Here is a 22012-nt window from a genome sequence, read left to right as displayed (position 1 = left end):
AAAAGTAAAAAAGATCTCCGGTCTGGGGTATGCGTGTCGTCTCTGATGCCTGCCTCCGTGTCAGCTGTGGGATTGTGCAGAGGCTGGTGGGCGTGCCCAGGAGGCCCTCCAACCCGCCGGGGAAGACTGCAAGCCCCTCTGGCATGGGGCTGCGCCTGCGCGAAAAGCCGCTTCTTGGCCGCGCATCCCCGCGCGCCCTGTCCTGGTAACGGCCCGCCCCCTCCGTCCCTAGCAACCTGCGCAGCTAGCCCAGCGGCTGCTGGGTGCTCACAATACGGGCGACTGATCTGGCCTGCCTATCTGCAAGCCTTCTTCCTGGAAGTCTGCGATCCCTTTGAACTATGGGGGACCCTCCATCTGACCCAGAGCCCCCTTCTCAGCCTACCTCCAGCCGTAGGAGCTCACAGGTCTCCGAGCGGCGGCGCAGTCGGGAACGCACCAGGCCCCCGGTCTCGCCCCTGGTCCCCGAGGAGCTGCAGCAGATACCGCTTGACCCCCAGATCCTGCGCGGCAGTCAGGAGGCACTGTCGAATCAGAGCAACCTCCGTGGCTGGCCACAGAGGGCCAGCCTGACCCCAAACGAGAACCTGGTTTTCCAGGCCGAGGACCCTTATGTGAATCCGGGCTTTTCCGCAGAGGTGCAGCCCCAAACTTACCTGAGTGAGGGCAGGCTGCAGGCCAGCCACAACGCCAGCCTAATGCTGCAGCAGCTACAGCAGGGTGAAGGCAACCTATTCCAGCAACTGGAGTCTGCCTACCAGGGGCCGCCGGCAGACCTCCCAGGCCAGTTCACCATGTACCAGAGAGAAGACCTGCCATTCAGCCAGGATACCCAGCATGGGCCCTACATGAGGGATGACCCCACTCTTCAGTTCTCGCCCTCTGAGCTGGGTTTCATGTCCTTCAATATGGAGTTGCCTGAGCCAGAACCTCGCGAGCTGGCCGTGCAGAACGCCAAGGCCTACCTGCTGCAGACCAGCGTCAACAGCGACCTCAGCCTGTGAGAGAGGGCCCTGGAAGTGGGGCGAGGGAGGGACCCAGGCAGGGAGAGACCTCAGCCAAGCCCCCACCTCCTCGTCTAGACGAGATTGCTCTTCACTGAGAACCAGCGACCACTCTGGGGGCATCTAACTCAGACTGGGAGTTAGGGAATAAATAACAACACTAGTTAGCATTTACTTACCAGACTGTGCCAGCAATTCACAGGTTAACAGCTGGTTCTCATGGCTGAGCTTAGCACATCTGTTCCAATTTTGAAAGAAAAGTGAAAGTCGCTCAGTCCAGTCGGAGACTTTATGACCCCATGGATTGTAGCTTGCCAGGCTCCTCTGTCTATGGAATTCTCTAGGCAAGAATATTGGAGTAGCTAGCCATTCCCTTCTCCAGGGGATCTTCCCAACCCAGGGATTGAACCCAGGTCTCCCGCATTGCAGGCGAATTCTTTACTGTCTAAGCCAGTACTTAGTTACTGCCTAACCCAGGGAGGGAAACAGACACAGAGGAATTAGATCCCATGTGCAAAATAACACAGCTTAGCTATGGTAGATCCAGGATTTCAGCACAAGTGATTTGGCTCCTGAGGCCCTGTTATCCACTAACATTTCCTGCCTGAGAAAGGCATTTGCCAAGGCCATGTAGATGCAGTCATAGGCCCCCATCACATCCTCATGAAGCTGACACTCTAGTGGGGGAATGGACAATAAGTATAAGGTGATAACAGCTAAGGTGAGCGATAGGGCAGAGTAAGGGGGATGGGAGTGGATGTTAAATCGTACGAGGTCAGGGAAGGCCTCTCTGAGGAAGTTACATTTGATCAGGAACCTGAAAGAGGTGAGAGAGAGCACCATGTGGGTAAACTGGAGGAAGAATTGTCCAGACATAGGACACAGAGTAAACTCCGGGAGTTGGTGATGGACAGGGAGGCCTGGTGTGCTGCGATTCATGGGGTCGCAAAGAGTTGGACACGACTGAGCGACTGAACTGAACTGAACTGAGGCCACAGTGAGCTTAAAGGCTTGGGAGCTTGCTGTGTTTGAGGAACAGCAAGGAGGCTGGTGTAACTGGAACCAAGGGAGGAAGCAGGAGAATGAGAAAAGAGTTGGGAGGAGTAGCAGGTCTTGCTCAAGCACAAAGCTGACCCCCATTCCTCCCATGCTCAGAGCCTGCCATGGCTCACCAGTGCCTTCAGAAGAAGGTTCCTGCTTCTCAGAACAGCCTTCAAGGTCCTATGTAATTCAACCCCTCCTCCCTCTCCAAATGTCATCTCTAGTCAGCTCCTACCTCAGATCCTAGAATCTAGTCAAAATTAACCTCAAAATAAATAAATAACCCACAGCTCTGCCCCAACAGCACTCAGCCCTTGGGAGTTTCAAGGTCCCTTAATGGGTCTTTTCTCTTTCTTTTTTTTCAGTCATGCCACATGGCTTGCAGAATATCAGTCCCCTGACTGGGGATTGAGCCTGGGCCATAGCAATGAAAGCCTGAATTCTGACCAGTAGGTTAGAGTGAGCTCCAGTGAGCTCCCTCAAGCCCCCTGTTGAAAAACTCTCTCTCCTTCTTGCCCTTCCCAAGTCAATGGTGGCTCAACCACACCCAGCACTGCTGCCGAATGGCTGCACGCTGAAGAGGCTTAGACGTACACGAGCTGAAATTAGGCCAAGCGAAAGTGAAAGTGGAGCTGTCAGTCATGTCTGACTGTTTGTGACTCTATGGACTGTAGCCCTTCCAGGCTCCTCTGTCCATGGGGTTTTCCAGGCAAGAATACTGGAGTGGGTTGCCATTTCCTTCTTCAGGGGATCTTCCCCACCTAGAGATTGAACTCGGGTCTCCCTCATTGCAGACAGACTCTTTACCGTCTGAGCCACCAGGTGGCTCAGAAATTAGGCCAACTTGGTTTTCAGTCAAGGCTGTGCTACCCCTGGGTGACCGCATGACCTCAAATTTTCTAAGCTTCAGTTTCCTCATCCAGAAAGTGAGGATCATAATTTTCTCTCAGGTGTCTGTGGTGAGAATTCAACATTGCTTTCAAGGGCCCAGCATAGTGCCTGACTCAGGTGAATGGAAGTCATGCTGGTACTGTTAACACTCCAGCCTCCTTTTCCTATCTCAACCCCTTTTCCTCACTCTGCTCCAGCCACAATGACCTCAATATTCTTCCAACATGCCAGGCACACCCTCAGCTCAAGGTCTTTACACTCCATTCTCAATCATGTCATCTGCAAACCATGGTAGTTTTGCTTCTTCCTTTCTAAAATTTTACATTTTCTTTTTCATGTCATATTTCATTGGCTGGGGTCTCCAGTGCATTTTATAGAAATGGTAAAAGAAGGCTCCTACCTTTCCAATCTCATAGGGGAATTATTCAGTCTTTCACCATTACATTTGGTGTGTACTGCAGCTTACACACGTCTCCTCTTTATGAGATTATAGAATATTATTCTATTCCTAGTATCCTAGGTTTTTAAACATCATGAGTGGATATTGAATGTTAGTTTCTCTGCACCTATTGAGGTGATCTCTCATAATCTCTTTTAACATGTTAATGTGATTAATTTTTTTCTGTATTTTTCTAATATAGGTCCAGTCTAGCATTCTTGTTATCCCGATTTAATCATGGTGTGTCACCCTTTAGGGGCTTCCATGGTGGCTCAATAGTAAAGAATCTGCCTGCCAATGTAGGAGACGCAGGTTGCATCCCTGGGTTGGGAAGATCCCCTGGAGAAGGAAATGGCAACCCACAGTATTCTTTTTTAATTTATTTTTTTATTGAAGGATAATTGCTTTACAGAATTTTGTTGTTTTCTGTCAAACCTCAACATGAATCAGTCATAGGTGTACATATATCCCTTCCCTTTTGAAGCTCCCTCCCATCTCCCACCCCATCCCACCCCTCTAGATTGATACAGAGCCCCTGTTTGAGTTTTCTGAGCCATATAGCAAATTCCCGTTGGCTATCTATTTTACATGTGGTAATGTAAGTTTCCATGTTACTTTTTCCATACATCTCACCTGCTCCTCCCCTCTCCTCATGTCCATAAGCCTCTTCTCTGTGTCTGCTTCTCCACTGCTGTCCTATGAATAAATTCTTCAGTACCATTTTTCTAGATTCTGTATATATGCATTAGAATATGATATTTATCTTTCTCTTTCTGACTCTGTATAATAGATTCTAGGTTCATCCACCTCATCAGAACGGACTCAAATGCATTCATTTTTAATGGCTGAGTAATATTCCATTATGTATATGTACCACATTTTCTTTATCCATTCATCTGTCAATAGAAAGCTAGGTTGCTTCCATGTTCTAGCTATTGTAAATAGTGCAGCAATGAACAATGGGATACATGTGTCTTTTTCAATTTTAGTTTTCTAAGGGTATATGCCTAGGAGTGGGATTGCTGGGTCATATGGGGTTTTATCCTTAGTTTTTTTAAGGAATCTCCATACTGTCTTAGTGGCTATATCAATTTACATTCCCACCAACAGTGCAAGAGCATTCCCTTTTCTCCACATCTGCTCCAGCATTTGTTTGTAGGCTTTTTGATGATGGCCATTCTGACCAATATGAGATGATATCTCACTGTGGTTTTGATTTGCATTTATCTAATAATGAGCAATATTGAGCATATTTTCATGTGTTTGTTAGCCATCTGTATGTCTTCTTTGGAGAAATGTCTAAGTCTTTCCCCCACTTTTTGATTGGGCTGTTTCTTTTTCTGGCATTGAGTTGTATGAACTGCTTGTATATTTTGGAAATTAATCCTTTGTCAGTTGTTTCATTTGCTATTATTTTCTCCCATTCTGAGGGTTATCTTTTCACCTTGCTTATAGTTTCCTTTGCTGTGCAAAAATTTTTAAGTTTAATCAGGTCCCATCTGTTTACTTTTGTTTTTATTTCCATTACTCTAGGAGGTGGGTCCTAGAGGATCTTGCTTTGATTTATGTCATCGAGTGTTCTGCCTATGTTTTCCTCTCAGAGTTTGTTTCTGGTCTTACATTTAGGTCTTTAATCCGTTGTGAGTTTATCTTTGTGTATGGTGTTAGGAAGTGTTCTAATTTCATTCATTTACATGGAGCTGTCCAGTTTTCCCAGCACCATTTACTGAAGAGGCTGTCTTTGCCCCATTGTATGTGCTTGCCTCCTTTGTCAAAAATAAGGTACCCATAGGTGCATGGGTTTATTTCTGCACTTTCTGTCTTGTTTGATTGGTCTATGTTTCTGGTTTTGTGCCAGTACCATACTGTCTTGATGACTGTAGCTTTGTAGTATAATCTGAAGTCAGGAAGGTTGATTCCTCCAGCTCCATTCTTCTTTCTCAGGACTGCTTTGGCTATTCGGGATCTTTGTGTTTCCATATGAATTGTGAAATTTTTTGTTCTAGTTCTATGAAAAATGCCTTTGGTAATTTGACATGGATTGCATTGAATCTGTAGACTGCATTTGGTAGTACAGTCATTTTCACAATATTGATTCTTCCTACACGGGAACATGGAATATCTGTCCCTCTGTTTATGTCACCTTTGATTTCTTTCATTCAGTTCAGTTCAGTCGCTCAGTCATGTCTGACTCTTTGTGACCCCATGGGCTGCAGCATACCAAGCCTCCCTGTCCATCACCAACTCCCAGGGTTTACTCAAACTCATGTCCATTGTGTCGGTGATGCCATCCAACCACCTCATCCTCTGTTGTCCCCTTCTCCTCCCACCTCAGTCTTTCCCAGCATCAGGATCTTTTCCAGTGAGTCAGTTCTTTGCATCAGGTAGCCAAAGTATTGGAGTTTCAGCTTCAACATCAGTCCTTCCAATGAATATTCAGGACTGATTTCCTTTAGGATGGACTGGTTGGATCTCCTTGAAGTCCAAGGGACTCTCAAGAGTCTTCTCCAACACCACAATTCAAAAGCATCAATTCCTCAGCACTCAGCTTTCTTTATAGTCCAACTCCCACATCCATACATGACCACTGGAAAAACCATAGCCTTGACTAGATGGACCTTTGTTGACAAAGTAATGTCTCTGCTTTTTTTAAAAAGTTGGTCATAACTTTTCTTTCAAGGAGTAAGTGTCTTAATTTCATGCCTGCAGTCACCATCTGCAGTGTTTTTGGAGCCCAAAAAAATAAAGTCTGACACTGTTTCCACTGTTTCTCCATCTATTTGCCATGAAGTGATGGGACCAGATGCCATGATCTTAGTTTTCTGAATGTTGAGCTTTAAGCCAACTTTTTCACTCTCCTCTTTCACTTTCATCAAGAGGCTTTTGAGTTCCTCTTCACTTTCTGCCATAAGGGTGGTGTCATCTGCATATCTGAGGTTATTGATATTTCTCCTGGCAATCTTGATTCCAGCTTGTGCTTCTTCCAGCCCAGCATTTCTCATGATGTACTCTGCATAGAAATTAAATAAGCAGGGTGACAATATACAGCCTTGAGGTACTTCTTTTCCTAATTGGAACCAGTCTGTTGTTCCATGTCCAGTTCTAACTGTTGCTTCCTGACCTGCATACAGGTTTCTCAAGAGGCAGGTCAGGTGGTCTGGTATTCCCATCTGTTTCAGAATTTTCCACAGTTTATTGTGATCCACACAGTCAAAGGCTTTGGCATAGTCAATAAAGCAGAAATAGATGTTTTTTCTGGAACACTCTTGTTTTTTCTGTGATCCAGTGGATGTTGGCAATTTGATCTCTGGTTCCTCTGCCTTTTCTAAAACCAGCTTGAACATCTGGAAGTTCACAGTTCACATATTGTTGAAGCCTGCCTTGGAGAATTTTGAGCATTACTTTACTAGCGTGTGAGATGAGTGCAATTGTGTGGTAGTTTGAGCAATCTTTGGCATTGCCTTTCTTTATTAGTGTCTTATAATTTTCTGTGTTCAGTTATTTTGTCTCCTTAGGCAAATTTATTCCTAGATATTTAATTCTTTTTGTTGCAATGGTGAATGGGATTGATTCCTTAATTTCTCTTTCTGATTTTTCATTGTTAGTATATAGGAATGCAAGTGATTTCTGTGTATTGATTTTGTATCCTGCAACTTTGCTAAATTCACTGATTAGCTCTAGTAATTTTCTGATACTATCTGTAGGGTTTTCTATGTACAGTATCATGTCATCTGCAAACAGGGAGATCTTTACTTCTTCTTTTCCAACCTGGATTATTTTTATTTCTTTTTCCTCTCTGATTGCTGTAGCTAGGACTTCTGGAACTGTTTGAATAATCCCACAGTATTCTTGACTAGGTAATCCCATGGAGACAGAGGAGCCTGGCGCCCTACAGGCTTTCCATAGGGTTGCAAAGATTCGGACAGGACTGAGCAACTAAACAGCAACAACAACATCCTTTTAAGAATGCTAGGTACCACTTGCTTAGGATTTCAGCATATGTAGTTCTAAATGAGACTGGCATGGACTTTCCCTTCCTCCTACTTTCCCTGAGTTCTGATATCAAGATTATGTTAGACTCATGAAATGTCTCAGGACCTATGCATATGCTGTTCCCTCCAACTGAAACACTCTTCCTTCTAATATTTGCACAGTACGCCCCCTCAGTGAATAAGATCATTCAGATCTCAGCTTAAAGGTCACCTCAGTGAGGCTCCCCCTGGCGTCCCTATTTAAAACTGCAAACCATTTCCTATCCCTGGCATTCCCAATCCCCATTCCCTGCTTTGTTTACCTCCCTATAACTACACACTTTTGTATATTTTACCCATTTGGTTAATATCTGTCTCTATCGCAAGACTGTCAGGTCCATCAGGGCAGGGACATTTTCTGTTATCTATGGTGTCCCTAGTGCCAGGGACAGGGCCAGATACACAGCAGCAAGCTCAGCAAGCTGAGTGATCAGTGTCCCCCACCTCCTACTCCCCTCTCCCTGAGGCAGGTATGAGCACCTGGCGAACCTGCTGACCAAGATCCTGAACCAGAGGCCGGAGGACCCCTTGTTCCTCCTGGAGTCGCTGAACCGCACCACTCAGTGGGAATGGTTCCACCCCAAGTTGGATACACTTTGGGACGACCCGGAGATGCAGCCCACCTACGAGATGGCCGAGAGGCAGAAGGCACTGTTCGGCCGGAGCGGCAGCGGCGAGGGTGAGCAGGAGATGGAGGAGGAGACGGTGAGCGAGCCAGTGGGGAGGCGTGAGTGGCAGAAAGAGCCGGAGTGGTGGGACCAGCCACTCAGGGCCTTGAACGCCAGGCTAAGGGGTTTGGGCTTTCTCCTGAGGCCACTGGGGCACCACCAGAAGGTTTGAAGCAGAGGGAAAGTTGTACCTGACTCCAGCGCCACATGGAGGTAGAGGCTGGTTTCTCCTGCCATCCTTTCCTCCTTTCTGCAAAATAACTGCTTCGTGGATATTTTCTGTGAAACCTCCTACCTTCTGGAGTTTTTCAACACTGAAGGTGTCTTCTATCCCCTGGACTCAGTTTCCTTTTTTGCAAATTGAGACCTGCTAACAAGTCTTCCACCCACGATTCATGAACATTCTACTATCCTCGGAATATTTATTTATTTATTTATTTATTTTTTCCCTCAGAATATTTAATTCCATGATTTTCTTTCCAGGATTGTGTTCAGTCGCTCAGTCGTGTCTGACTCTTTGTCACCCTATGGACTGTAGTCCGCCGGACCCCTCTGTCCATGGTATTTTCCCAGCAAGAGTAGTGGAGTGGGTTGCCATTTCCTTCTCCAGGGGCTCTTCCCAACCCTTGGATTGAACCTGCATCTCCTGCATTGGATGGTATCTCCTGCATTGGATACAGCATTGGATGATGGCTTAAAATTTGGCTCAAATGTTCTTTCACTGGTTTAAGAAACATTTTGGGGGGACTTCCCTTGTGGATTTCCCTTGGAGAAGGAAATGGCAATCCACTCTGGCACTCTTGCCTGGAAAATCCCATAGACGAAGAAGCCTGATAGACTACATCCATGGGGTCGCAAAGAGTTGGACACGACTGAGCGACTTCACTTTCACTTTCCCTTGTGGTCCAGTGGTTAAGACCCCACTCTTCCAATGCAGGGGGCACAAGTTCCTTTCCTGGTCAGGGAACTAAGATCCCACAAGCCCTGTGGTGCAGCCAAAAAGAAAGAAATATAAAGAAACATTTGTTGGGAACTCTCTGTTTACGAGAATTCTGACATCTCCTAGGCTTAGGAGTGTAGGCTCATTTCATCCCTGAAGCAGCCTTAAGGCAAGTGCCATTTATTATTCCTATTCATGGAGGAAGGACTTAGTGGGCTCAAAACTAGAAAAGCCGGGACGAAGAAGGCAGTGCTGTGTCCTCCAAAGCCTGGGCTATCATCTCGGCCATCTCTGCAGATGCTGTTGGTCTGTGCTCACGTCTCATGCTTCTGAAATTCTAGGATTCTGGCCACAATGGGGTGAGATGCTGAGAGAACCGGGAACGACCATCTGACCAAGGAATGAATGAGCCCTTGGGTGAGCAGAGCGCAGGTGGGAATCCAAGTCTTAGACACGAACAGTTTTTACCTGAAAACACGGTTTTAAATTTTAGATCAGCAGTCTCGAAGTCTCTAAGGAGGCCACACCGCCTTAGAACTGCACTCTTCCTCCCCGACTCCTCCAGGTCGCACCCACTTCTATCGCCCGTCCCTGATGGCCCCGCCTCCTTAGAACGCTGTGCCTTTGGAGGCTCCACCCTCGGCTCCGCCCCCTGAAATATAATCCTGAGGGAGGCTCTGCCCTCTTCGAAGCCAAGTCACTAGAGGCCCCACCCCTTAGAACTTGGAGGCGGGGTTTCTTTGGTCGCTGTTTTTTTGATGTTTGCTTTTGGAGCTAGAGTTTTTAATATGAGGTTTGTAAAAGGGCAAAATTATTGCGGGTACTTTTCACTTTCCTGCATTGGAGAAGGAAATGGCAACCCACTCCAGTGTTCTTGCCTGGAGAATCCTAGGGACGGGGGAGCCTGGTGGGCTGCCGTCTATGGGGTCGCACAAAGTTGGACACGACTGAAGCAACTTAGCAGCAGCAGCAGTGGCCTGTGCATGATTTTAGGAAGAAAATCGAATTTGTTATTCAGCATTTTGTATTTATTTTTTCTGTATGAGGGCCTCTCATTCCTCTCATTTTCTATTTCTTTCAAATGGAAAGAATTTCTGTTTCTTTTATGATCCCCAACAGCATTTATGGAAAAACTGTCCTTTCCCCGCTTTGAAAATGCCACCTCTACCATTCGTTTACACCTATGTGGACTCCAGTCTGTTTCTGGAGTCCTTGCTTTGTGCCTTGCTCTGTAGATGGTTTTCTGTTCTGGGACTCTCCTGCTTGTTGTGTACAACCGCTGCATAGCAGATTTGGCTCCCCATCACTGCACTTCTGTTTTGAAAAGTTCCTCACTAGTCTCACGTTTATAGTTTTAAAGAAACTTTAGTATTATTCTTGTACTTGTTTGTCAACAGAGCTCACTTTAAGACAGGAAATAGATGTCACAGAAATGAAGATGAGTGGCTTAGACAAGATAGTTTTTCTCACACCTAACAGTCAGGGGCAAGCAGTCTACGGCTGGCAAAGTGGCTCCCCAGAGAAGGGATACTGAGGGCTATCTTCTCCCCACTCTCCCCCTCATCCCTCGCCCTTACTCCATCCAAACCAAGAAAGCACCTTTCAGGATCATAGGAATTTGGGCATAAACCCTATCTCTGACCAAGGCAGTCAGTAAAGCTCACTTTGGGCTGCAGGGACTTGGCCCAAGTATCCCAGCAGAACATTTCATTGCTTCACTGTGCTGAGAGTGGGTACAGTTGGGGCAGCATTTCCGTGAGATCATGGAGAGGCCCAGCGCTTCCCTCCCTTCTGTTCGGTTATCATCATGTTGACACTTGGTACCTTGCGTTTATCACTTTATGTTTGAACAATGACTACTACAGCCTCAGACGTCATATTTCCACACCAGTGCCCTGAAAGGGGGGTGGGGAGCTGTTCTCAGTATGCCCCCCACCTTTTTTTTTTTTCGGTTGAGCCATGCGGCTTGTGGGATATTCATTCCCTGCCCAGGGACAGTGAAAGTGTTGAGTCCTAAGCACTGGGCCACCAATAAATTCCCTCCCACTGACCCCCTTTTTTTAAAAATCCAGGAAGCAAGGGAATTCCCCAGCAGTCTAGCGGTTAGGACTTGGCCCTTTCACTGCTGAGGGTGCTGGTTCAGTCTCTGGTTGGGAAACTAATATCCCACAAGCTGGGCAGCACGGTCCAGTAAATCAATCAGTCAATCAGGAGCCCCTCAGAAAATATCTGCTTGCATCTTATTGTCCAGATTGGGTCACATGACCATCCCTGGCTGCAAGGGAGGCTGGGAAAGTGACTGTGGAACTTCTCCACTTCTCCAGCCTGGAGAAAGCAAGCAATGGAGAAGCGGGTTGAGGATGGTCCTGATTCGGTGGACTGAACCCAACGAACCCAAGGGCAGGAATGTAGCTGGACCCCAGGCCAAGCTGGCATTCAGAGATTCCCCTCTGCTCCTAATTTTTTAAATTCCATCCAGTTGCCAGTAGGAAATCTTTTCCTTCAGATCATAGATAGGATCTTTCTGGAAACTGGGAGAAAGAAAGAGGAAGCTTCCACAGTTAATAGAAGAGTTACAGAGGAGGGGCTAAGACTATGGCCTCTGGAGCCAGACCAACCCGGGTTCAAACCCAGCCAACCCACAGAAGTCATTTCTAGGCTGGAGGGCACCAGCTGTACTTTCTCTCCACCCAGTTACAAACTGCAGAGGGAGAGAAAGGAGAGCCTGAGCTGCCATTTTGTCCTCACTTGCTCCAATCAACAGTGACCAGAGGGCAGGGTGACATAATCTGATCATGGTTGGTGAGGCCACTCCATTGCCAAGTGGGTGGAAGACATTCCCAGAAAGAGGGTGATGGCCACTGGCTCATGGGCCAGGCACACACTCCAAAGAGGGTTTCCTTTGCTCATTCACTTAGCTTCCCTGCCGGCAGCACAGTGAGTCTGGGGATTCAGTTTTGACTCTGTCCCACCAAGTTGCTGGTGTAAATGTCGATTAGGCAAAGAAGCTTTTGCCCTGTGTTTTAGATTGTGGGAAACTGCCAGAATCACTTTCAAAATCATGGTGTTCCTCCTATAGCGTATTAGTCAGGGTGTGCCATGTCGAGCTGAGATAACAAACAGCGGCTTAACGTCACACAGTTTATTTCTCGCTCACACTTCCTACCCATCCAGGCTGGGCTAGGAAGCTCGGCTCATCAGCCACTTGAGATGAACGGTGATGGAGATGCTGCCGTGACTCAGGCTCCCACGGTTGCAGAGCAGGAAAAACAAGGCATAGCAAACCCCACACGGGTTCTTATAGCTCCTGCCTGGGTGTGACCTGTGTCCCTTTCACTCCCATTTCGAGTGGTCAGAGCAAGTGACATGACCACTCCTGAATGCGCAGGGGTGGGGGTGGGAATGTATAATCCCCCTGTGGAGAGGGACTTCTAATATTTGTGAATAAGGAACCAGTCTAGCGTTCACAGAAAGCAAATGCAGTTCTTGTTCCTTTTATTAATAACACTGAGCTCACAAATGGAGCTTTAAAGAAAATGGAAATGCACTATACAACTTTAAGAAAAAAAATGCAATACATTTGTCCCCAAATCTTTTACATCAACTATACAATTTAAGGGCTTCCCAGGTGGCTCAGTGGTAAAGAATCTGCCTGCCAATGCAGGAAATGCAGGTTGGATTCCTGGCTTGGAAAGATCACCTGGAAAAGGAAATGTCAACCCCACTCCAGTATTTTGCCTGGAGAATCCCATGGACAGAGGAGCCTGGCGGGCTACAGTCCGTGGGGGTTGCAAAAGAGTCAGACACAACTGAGCAACTGAATACTCACACAGGTATAATTTAAGTAAGCGTCATAGTTCCTTGGCACAGATACCCCTCCATCAGTGGCCAGAAATGGTTGCTTGAGCAACTGGGTTACCGAGTAGTTTAAGTCTCTGGACTCCAGGAGAGTCAGCATGGGGAGCAGGGCTTCAACCTGGTTCCCTCTGCCGTCCGCCCCCTACCCCGCTGCAGGCTGAGACCGCGGTGCCAAACATCATGGAGAAGGCCTTCTACTTCGAGCAGGCCGGCGTGGGCCTGAGCTCCGATGAGAGTTTCCGCATCTTCATGGCCCTGAAGCAGCTGGTGGAGCAGCAGCCCATCCACACCTGCCGCTTCTGGGGCAAGATCCTGGGGCTCAGTCGCAGCTACCTGGTGGCCGAGGTGGAATTCCGGGAGGGCGAAGAGGAGGCGGAGGAGGAGGAGGTGGAGGAGATGACGGAGGGCGGAGAGGGGATGGAGGCGCATGGCGAGGAGGAGGGCGACGAGGACGAGGATAAGGCCACGGACGTCATCCCCAAGCCCACGTGGAAGCCGCCGCCCGTCATCCCCAAGGAAGACAGCCGAACCGGCACCAACAGGTACCTGTATTTCGTGTGCAACGAGCCGGGCCGGCCGTGGATGCGGCTGCCCCACGTCACACCGATCCAGATCGTGCAGGCCCGCAAGATCAGGAAGTTCTTCACGGGTTACCTGGACGCGCCAGTCATCAGCTACCCGCCCTTCCCGGGCAACGAGGCCAACTACCTGCGGGCCCAGATCGCCCGCATCTCGGCCGCCACGCACATCAGTCCCCTTGGCTTCTACCAGTTTGGCGAGGAGGAGGGCGACGAAGAGGAGGAAGGTGGAGCCGGGCGCGACTCCTACGAGGAGAACCCCGATTTTGAGGGCATCCCGGTCCTCGAGCTGGTGGATTCCATGGCCAACTGGGTGCACCACACGCAGCACATCCTGCCGCAGGTGAGGTCGGGACTCCAGCCGCCCAGGCCCGGGGGTGGGGGGTGGGGGGGTGTAGAACCAGGTGTGACTCCGGAACTAGCTATGCCAAGCACCTGCTGGCAGCAAGGCATCTGTGCTCCGTAATAGTCCTCCATGCATCCATCCATCCATTCATTCAACAGATATTGGTTGACAGTCCCCAGGCAGAAACCTTTGGGACCAGATGCCTCTTGGAATCCCGAGTTTTTCAGATTTAAAAATGGTGATATTGGAATTCCCTGGTGGTCCAGGGGTTAGGAGGGGCTTTCCCCGGTCACTCAGCGATAAAGAATCTGCCTGCAAGCAGGAGACCTGGGTTTGATCCCTGCGTGGGAAAGATCCTCTGGAGGAGGAAATGGCAACCAACTACAGTATTCTTGCTGACTCCAGGCTTCTGGGGGCCAGGGTTTGATCCCTGGTCAGGGAACTAAGATCTGACAAGACAAGTGGCATGGCAAAAAAAGCAAAAAGTACTTATAAAAATAAGAGTACTTTAAAAATACACAAAAATAAAAAGATGACACAGTACACATACCATATATTACATAACATGTCAAGGAGGCACTGGGGCTGCAGCCCATTTTTAAAGGTGTCACTTTCTGCAGCAACACTGAAAAGCCTCTCATCTGTCAGTCAGGATTGCAGCCAAATGACTCATGAAAAAACTTGGTTTTCAAAGCTTTCCAAATTTTGAAAGTGTGGATAAGAGGTGGTGGACCTGCATTTACTGAATGCCTAGTTTGTGTAAACTTTACATACATTTATTTGTCCATTCAAGGAAGCATCTGTTGTGTGCTAGGAACTTTCTTATTCATTCATTTATTCGATAAACACTGATTATGGACTCCGAATAACCGCTTTTGAGATTGCTATAATGGCCATTCCCATTCAGTTGCTGAAACTGAGGTCTGCTATATGCTCTGCACTTAGGTTCACTCATTCATTCAACAGACGTTTACTAACTCTTCAGTACTTCCTTCAACCCAACAATAATCCAATGAGAGAGGCATCCATGACACCCCCATTTCACAGATGAGCAAACAGAGCGCCATATGGGCTGTTGAATGTCAACTCCACAAGGGCAGAGATGTGGGGGTCTCTTTTTCTCAAGGACGTAACTCCAGCACCAGGAGCACTGCATTTATATAGTAAGTGCTCCTTAAATATACAATAAATGAATGGATGGATGGCTCCCTAAACAGAGCCCACAGAGGCTGAGAGAGGAGGGGTTCCCGTCTCACCACAGCAGCTTTCTCGGCCCATTCTCCCCCGCCCTCCTGCCTGTGCATCTCACCCTGACCTTTACCCACACCTGGGTCCCTGGGAATAGGACTGGGCCCCAGCATCCTGCCTGGCCCTTCACCGCCTCCCAGGGAACAGAGCCTGGGCTGTTCCCTGGGGCTACCAGCTGACCTCCTCCTCCCCACCTGCAGGGCCGCTGCACTTGGGTGAACCCTTTGCAGAAGACAGAAGAGGAGGAGGAGTTGGGGGAGGAGGAAGAGAAGGCAGATGAAGGCGTAGAGGAAGTGGAGCAGGAGGTCGGGCCCCCGCTGCTGACCCCGCTCTCAGAAGACGCAGGTAACAGCCCCACACACAGGTCGGTGGAGGCTGGGAGAAAGGGAGGGGAAGCGGTTCTCTGAGCCTCTGTTAAATTCTCATCTATAAAATGGGCACCCATGGGGTTATAGGAGCGTGTCCATCTTGTGAGCCGTATCTGGCCCATGCAATGGCCCAGATGGTGACACATGATCTTTTGAGTCCCCTGTGGGCTTGGAAAAAGGGAGCGAGAGCTAGGGCGGCCTCCCCAGAGGAGGCAGGACTTGAGCTGGATATTGGAAGACTGGACAGGAATTTCCTGAGGTTGGGACCTCAGGTACCTGATGGGAGGAAGGAGGAGAGGCTGAGAGTGGGTGAGCAGACAGAGTGAGGATGTGAATGCAGATTTCCATGAGTCTGGAGCCTGTAGGCCGTTTTCTGAACCCTGGTTCAAACTGATGGCCAACGTAGAAGGGGAATCACAGCGGCTCCCCTGTCAGGGGCCCTCAGGGCTCATGCCACTCTGCACAGGAAGTGAGATAACTGTCTCCATTGCCTGGGTGTGATCACTAAGGCTCAGAGAGGTGGAGTGGCTTCCTCGGGCCACACAGAAAGAGTGGTCAGAGCCAGGGTTCAAACACGGAAGCCAGAGCTGTTGGTTTCCACAGTTCCCTTCATGCCCTTCCGCTTCCTCCCTCTTTGCTCCCTCCCATCCTTCTCGCCGCCTTCCCTTCTCGGGGGCTGTGCATTGCAGGGGGGCAGGGGGCTGCAGCCCAGTCTCTGACCTCCCTGGTGCTCTCTGCTCCCCTACAGAAATCATGCACATGGCACCGTGGACCGCCCGCCTGTCCTGCACCCTCAGCCCGCAGTATTCCGTGGCGGTCGTGCGCTCCAATCTCTGGCCAGGGGCTTATGCCTACGCCAGTGGCAAGTAGGTCTTCTTCTAGTTTTCCCCAGCAGAGGGCGCTCCTACAACTTCCTCAGAGTGACGTGCTGGGGCAACCCACTAGGGTGGGCAAAGATCGGATAGGCTCCTTAAGGAAGCCCCTAGGGGCTAATGTCTTCACTTAGAATCCAGGAGTCCCACGAGGATTAAAATCCCAGACCAAGAAATCCCAAACCAAGAGGGTGTGAACCTCTGGGATGACAGAATGGAGGATCAGAATGGGGAAGGAATTGACTCAGGGTCACACAGCACCTGCAGGATTCAAACCTGGATATCTGACCCACCTGGCCCAGGGTTCCGTGCTGTATGAGGCATGGAGCCAGAGAGCACTCAGATGTCCCCTTTGGGGTGGCCTTTAGAGGGACAGAGTCTCGTCTCTGGGGAAGCTAACTGCTTCCCTAAGTCTCCTGGAGGGTCTTCTCTCTATGGGCAGAAATCTTCCCCACCAGGATTCCCTCACCGGTCATTTCCAAAAGGTCTGCAAGCCAAAATCACTTCCATATCCTCTCACCTCAGTTACACACTCCAGGCGGTCCCTCCGCCTCTCTCCAGCTTTTCTGCTCCCTGGGCATGCACTTACCAGCGCTGTCCACCAGATGGCACGACGACTTTTCATAGCGTTTCCTTTCCCGTCTCAATGATGAACCTGCATGGGGTTCGCTACTGGGATTCACAAGGAAAGGTGGGATTTGATGTAATCTTCATAATTTATCCACATTCTTGGCAATTTCTTTTTCGCCTCCAGAAGCGTGGAAGAGACATACTCGCTTTTACCAATGCCCCTCTGGCCACACCCTGATTTGCCAACATTCCTCTGAAAGCAAAAGATCCAAACTTGGTCTCACCCACCCATCCCTCCACCCCGGAGTCCCCAACCACCCATCATCCACCCTCCCATCCACCACGCAATCAGGCATCCGTCTATCCCCACTTTGTTCTTTATAAAAGACTCTGGAATGTCACTGTTTGCCAGCTGTATGCTGGGCCCCAAGCGCTTTGTTGAAAAAGCAGATATGAATCTGGGAGCAGGCAGAGGAGGCATAGCTGCCAACGGCACATGGAGCCTCACCCTCCCTCACCCCCATCCCCACCCCAGTCAAATATCCGGTTCCAAATGGAGAGAAGTACCACTAGGGAGAGTGGAGGGACAGATGACAGCTCGCAACTGTCATGTCTAGGGATCAAGGAAGGATTCCTGGGAAAAGCAGCCTTGATCTGAAACCTTTGAGGGAAAGAGAGAAGTAACTAGGGGACATTCCCCTTCTTCTTCTTTTTTTTTTTTTTAACAATTCAAATCAGACTTATTCATTTATTTTGGCCGAGAGACTTGCAGGATCTTAGTTCCCTGACTAGGGACTGAACCAGGTCCTGGCAGTGAAAGCACTGTGTCCTATCCACTGGACCTCCAGGGGGCTCCCCAGGAGGACATTCTAGACTGGAGCTTCCTAAACTTCGAGTGGATAGGACTCACCAGGGACTCTGGTTAAAGCGAAGTTTCTGGTCCCCTAGGTCTGTCTGGGTTGGAGCCCAAGACTCTGCCTTCCTAGCAAGTGCAGCCTCCTGAGTGAGGCGCTGGTTCCTGGACCCCAGGAACCAGGGCTGGCAGAGGTCAAGGGTTTCCAAGGAAGCAGTGATTTTTGAAGCCTCCGACAAAGCGATCTGGAGGAAAAGGATTCTCGAGGGAACAGCAAGGCTGTGAAAATAAGGTCAAATCCAAACTGCTCCCCAGGGCAAACTCTCTGGCTCTCTCCCTGTCTCTCAGTCTCTTCCCTTTTCTCCCACTTACTCCTCTTTGCTTCAGCCATTAAAAGTCTGGGGAGAGGTGAGTTGGTGGGGCTGCTGCTGCTACTACTAAGTCGCTTCAGTCATGTCAGACTCTGTGCGACCCCATAGACGGCAGCCCACCAGGCTCCCCTGTCCCTGGGATTCTCCAGGCAAGAACACTGGAGTGGGTTGCTATTTCCTTCTCCAATGCATGAAAATGAAAAGTGAAAATGAAGTCACTCAGTCATGTCTGACTCTTAATGACCCCATGGATTGCAGCCTACCAGGCTCCTCCATCCATGGGATTTTCCAGGCAAGAACACTGGAGTGGGGTGCCATGACCCAACCAATTACATCCTTGTTTATTATTAGTCTCCTCCCTCTAGAATGTAGGCACCACGGCAGCAATTTGAATTCTTTTTTTTTTTTTAACATTGATTTGTTTTTAATTGAAGGATAATTGCTTTACAATATTGCTTTGGTTTCTGCCAGCAATTCTAATTCTTGTCTAATTTGTTCACTGCTAGGCTCCCACAGTTAGACCAGTGCTGACCAATGTATATAAAATATGAGCCACATATGTCATTTAAAATTTTCTAGTAGCCACGTTCAAGAAATAAAAATAGACAGGCAAAATTCATTTAATAATGTATTCAACTCCAAATATCCTAAATATTCTTATTACAACATGAAATCAATAATGTAAAAATTGTTAATTAGCTACTTTGTATTTTGTTCATGCTGCTGCTGCTGCTAAGTTGCTTCAGTCTGTCTTCAAAATCCGGAGTGAAGGTTACGCTTGCGGTAGATCTCAATTCGAGCTGCATTTTTTTCCCACACCTCGCGACCGGTGGGATCTTAGTTCCCCAACCAGAGATCAAACCCACACCCCACTGCATTGGAAATGCAGAGTCTTAACCACTGGATTGCCAGGGAAGTCCCTTAGGTACTAAATTTTCATCAGAAATACTTGACCTGTATCCAGATTTCACAACATTTACAGTTGAAAAGTAGATTCACGTGCCCAGGTTCTCCCAGACATATTTGGATGTCTTCCAATAAATGAAGTATTGGTTTTATAATTTAGATCAATTAAAATGAAATAAAATCCACACCATCCAACCACAGCAGAACACACATTCTTTTCAAGTGCATATGGAACATTCCCCAGGGTAGACCAAATGATAAATTTAGAAAGATTAATCATATAAAATATCTTCTCTTACCACACTGGAATCAAATTAGAAATCAATTAAAGAAGCAAATCTGAGGGACTTCCCTGGTGGCACAGTGGTTAAGACTCTGAGCTTCCAATGGAGGGGGTGCAGGTTCGATCCCTTCGGGAAGCTAAGATCCCACAGGCCTTGAAGACAAAAAAACCAAAACATAAAATAGGAGCAATATTGTAACAAATTAAATCAAGATAAAAAAAAAATTAGTCCACAACAACAACAAAAAATCTCTTAAAAAAAGGCAATTTGGGAAATTCACAAGTATGTAGGAATTAAACAGCATAATCCTGAACAATCAACAGGTCAAAGAAGAAACCACAAGTGAAATCTGAAAATTAAATAAAATTCAAAATTCAGTTCCTCCGTCTGGCCAGCCCCGTTTCAGGTGCTCACCAGCTACGTGTGCTGTTAGACATTGTAGCTCTGGACACGATCTGGCAGTTAGGAAGATGCCCAGGAAATAGTGAAAGAACAATTGAACAGGGAAACCTGGTGTGCACATTGCACTCTACCGCCCACAACTCTGCAGGCATGCTGTGCCTACATTGGGTCCCACCTTTAACAAAAGTTCAGGCTGGGGTCTTTGAGGGAGGACTTGCCAGCACCTCTCCGCCCCTCCAGGAAATTTGAGAACATCTACATCGGCTGGGGTCACAAGTACAGTCCTGAGAACTTCAACCCGTCCCTGCCAGCCCCCATTCAGCACGAGTACCCCAGTGGCCCGGACACTACAGAGATGAGCGACCCCACGGTGGAGGAGGAGCAGGCCCTGAAGGCTGCCCAGGAGCAGGCCCTGGCGGCTGCGGAGGAAGAGGAAGAAGACGAAGAGGAAGATGAGGATGAGGACCAGGATGACTGAGGCCCCCTAGCCCCCTCCTCAAGCAGGTAGCCAGCAGGTTTTCCCTTATACAGACTTATAGCTTGATTTTTTTTTTCATAGTAGGTTTGCTTTCTGACCCTAGAGGATGGGGTAGAAGAGGAAGACAGCTGCTCTAAATAAAATTTCCCCAAGGCATTTGGGTGAGTCACTCAATCATTTGTTCACCACGTCTGTTGACAGGACCTCAGAGTCAGGACTGTAGCACTTTGCTGTGAACCCAGACATTGCCCGGCATAGTCTCTCCCATCTGTTCATTTATTCATTCATCTGGCCATCAAACAACTCTTGAAGTGCCGCCACTGGTCAGCCCAGCCCTGTGCTGGGGACACAGCAGCGACCAAGTGACCCAAGATTTATTCTCCCAGGGCTGGATACTCCACGGGAGAGACAGATGCCTTCCTCAGGGAATGACAACCCAGAAGGGGGAGCCCAGAGGACTGACAGAGCTCCTGAGCTCTGGCTCATAAACGGCCAAGAACAGAGTAGGAAGGCATTCCAAGCAGAGGGAACAGGGTGTGAAAAGATCCAAGAGCAAGAGCGAGTGTGATGTGTTGGGGTAGATGCTCAAACCTCATTTTTGAGACACGGTGTGAGGAGTCAGTGACAACAGATAAGGCTGGAAAGTTGGCAGGAACAGATTACCCAGGGTTGAACTCTGTCCTGAGAGCCCTAGGGAGGCCATGGATGGGCTTTGAACAGTGGTGGGCTGGGCCTGATCGTATTTATGCTTTAAAAAGACCTCTCTAGATCCCAAGTGGAGTGTAGATAGGGGAGACATGGGTCTGGGAGAGCAGAGACAAGGCTGATACAGGGAGAGTCCAAGCAGGAGAGGAGTTTCGACCGAGGCTGCAAAGAGGAATGGACTGGAATAGAGGAATTCAGGTGACAGAATGCAAAAGACTTGGGGATTGTAATCAGGGAGTGAAGAGAAATGGCAGAAGTCTAGGGAAACACTGAAATCTGCAGCCTGGTGACTGGAAGGCATGGCAGTGCTGCCCATAAAATGACACAGGAGAGGAGTGGGGTTTGAAGTAAGATTGTCAGTTTCATTTAAGATCTGTGATGGGAGCAGGAAGGGAGGGACACTGACTATTAGGGAGCTGTTGGGATCAAGAAGAGATTTTGGATTACCAGTGGATTACTGGGACACCTAGAGTATTGCAGGGATCAATCAAATTTTGGTGGGTGTTGGAGGAGTGAGTGAGGTTGTGGAAATATATAGGAGTTTGGTGGAAAATGTGGAGCTGTTCAGTTCAGTTCAATCACTCACTCGTGTCCGACTCTTTGCAACCCCATGGACTGCAGCACGCCAGGCCTCCCTTGTCCATCACCAACTCCCGGAGCTTACTCAAACTCACGTCCATTGAGTTGGTGATGCCATCTAGCCATCTCATCCTCTGTCGTCCCCTTCTCCTCCTACCTTCAACCTTTCCCAGCATCAGGGTCTTTTTGCTGTTAATCAATTAATCAGTATTGGGTCAGATGACATCACTGGAGTTTTATGGAGACGTTGGAAATCAATGAAATTTGCAGGATCATCAAGGGTGAGAGGAAGGGTTGGAGATGCTGTGGCCAGTCGGGGACTTTAAGATGTAAGTGGAAAACACTGGAGGGTGTATGTTGGGAGTCTTCAGGAGACATTAGGGTCACCTGAAGTCATTTCTGTGACGTCATAGGAAAGACAAGTTGTGAACGAGGCCTCGTCTTGAGGGTACTCCCGTTGCTAGGCAAACAGTTCCCAGGGCGCCGTTGCTAGGGACTAGGGCTCTTTTAATGGCCACGCCCCTTTCCCTGAGGGCCCCGCCCCCACAGCCAACCACTAGACGGTCGCAGGCACGAAGGC

At 48.5% G+C, this 22012-nt stretch overlaps 1 protein-coding gene across 1 annotated transcript; it reads left to right on the top strand.

Moving 5' to 3' along the window:
• Positions 1 to 341: 341 nt before the first annotated feature.
• On the top strand, positions 342 to 20255 carry RSPH6A (radial spoke head 6 homolog A). The gene is made up of 6 exons (XM_055552150.1): positions 342 to 1000; positions 7877 to 8111; positions 13029 to 13793; positions 15245 to 15389; positions 16161 to 16278; positions 19911 to 20255. Exons 1-6 carry the CDS (start codon positions 342 to 344, stop codon positions 20146 to 20148), a joined length of 2160 nt encoding a protein of 719 aa, XP_055408125.1. The 3' UTR covers positions 20149 to 20255.
• The last annotated feature ends 1757 nt before the right edge of the window (positions 20256 to 22012 follow it).

Source organism: Bubalus kerabau, chromosome 17, assembly GCF_029407905.1.
Source record: "Bubalus kerabau isolate K-KA32 ecotype Philippines breed swamp buffalo chromosome 17, PCC_UOA_SB_1v2, whole genome shotgun sequence".
NCBI lineage: Eukaryota > Metazoa > Chordata > Mammalia > Artiodactyla > Bovidae > Bubalus > Bubalus kerabau.
This window is presented reverse-complemented; position numbering and strand designations above follow the sequence as displayed.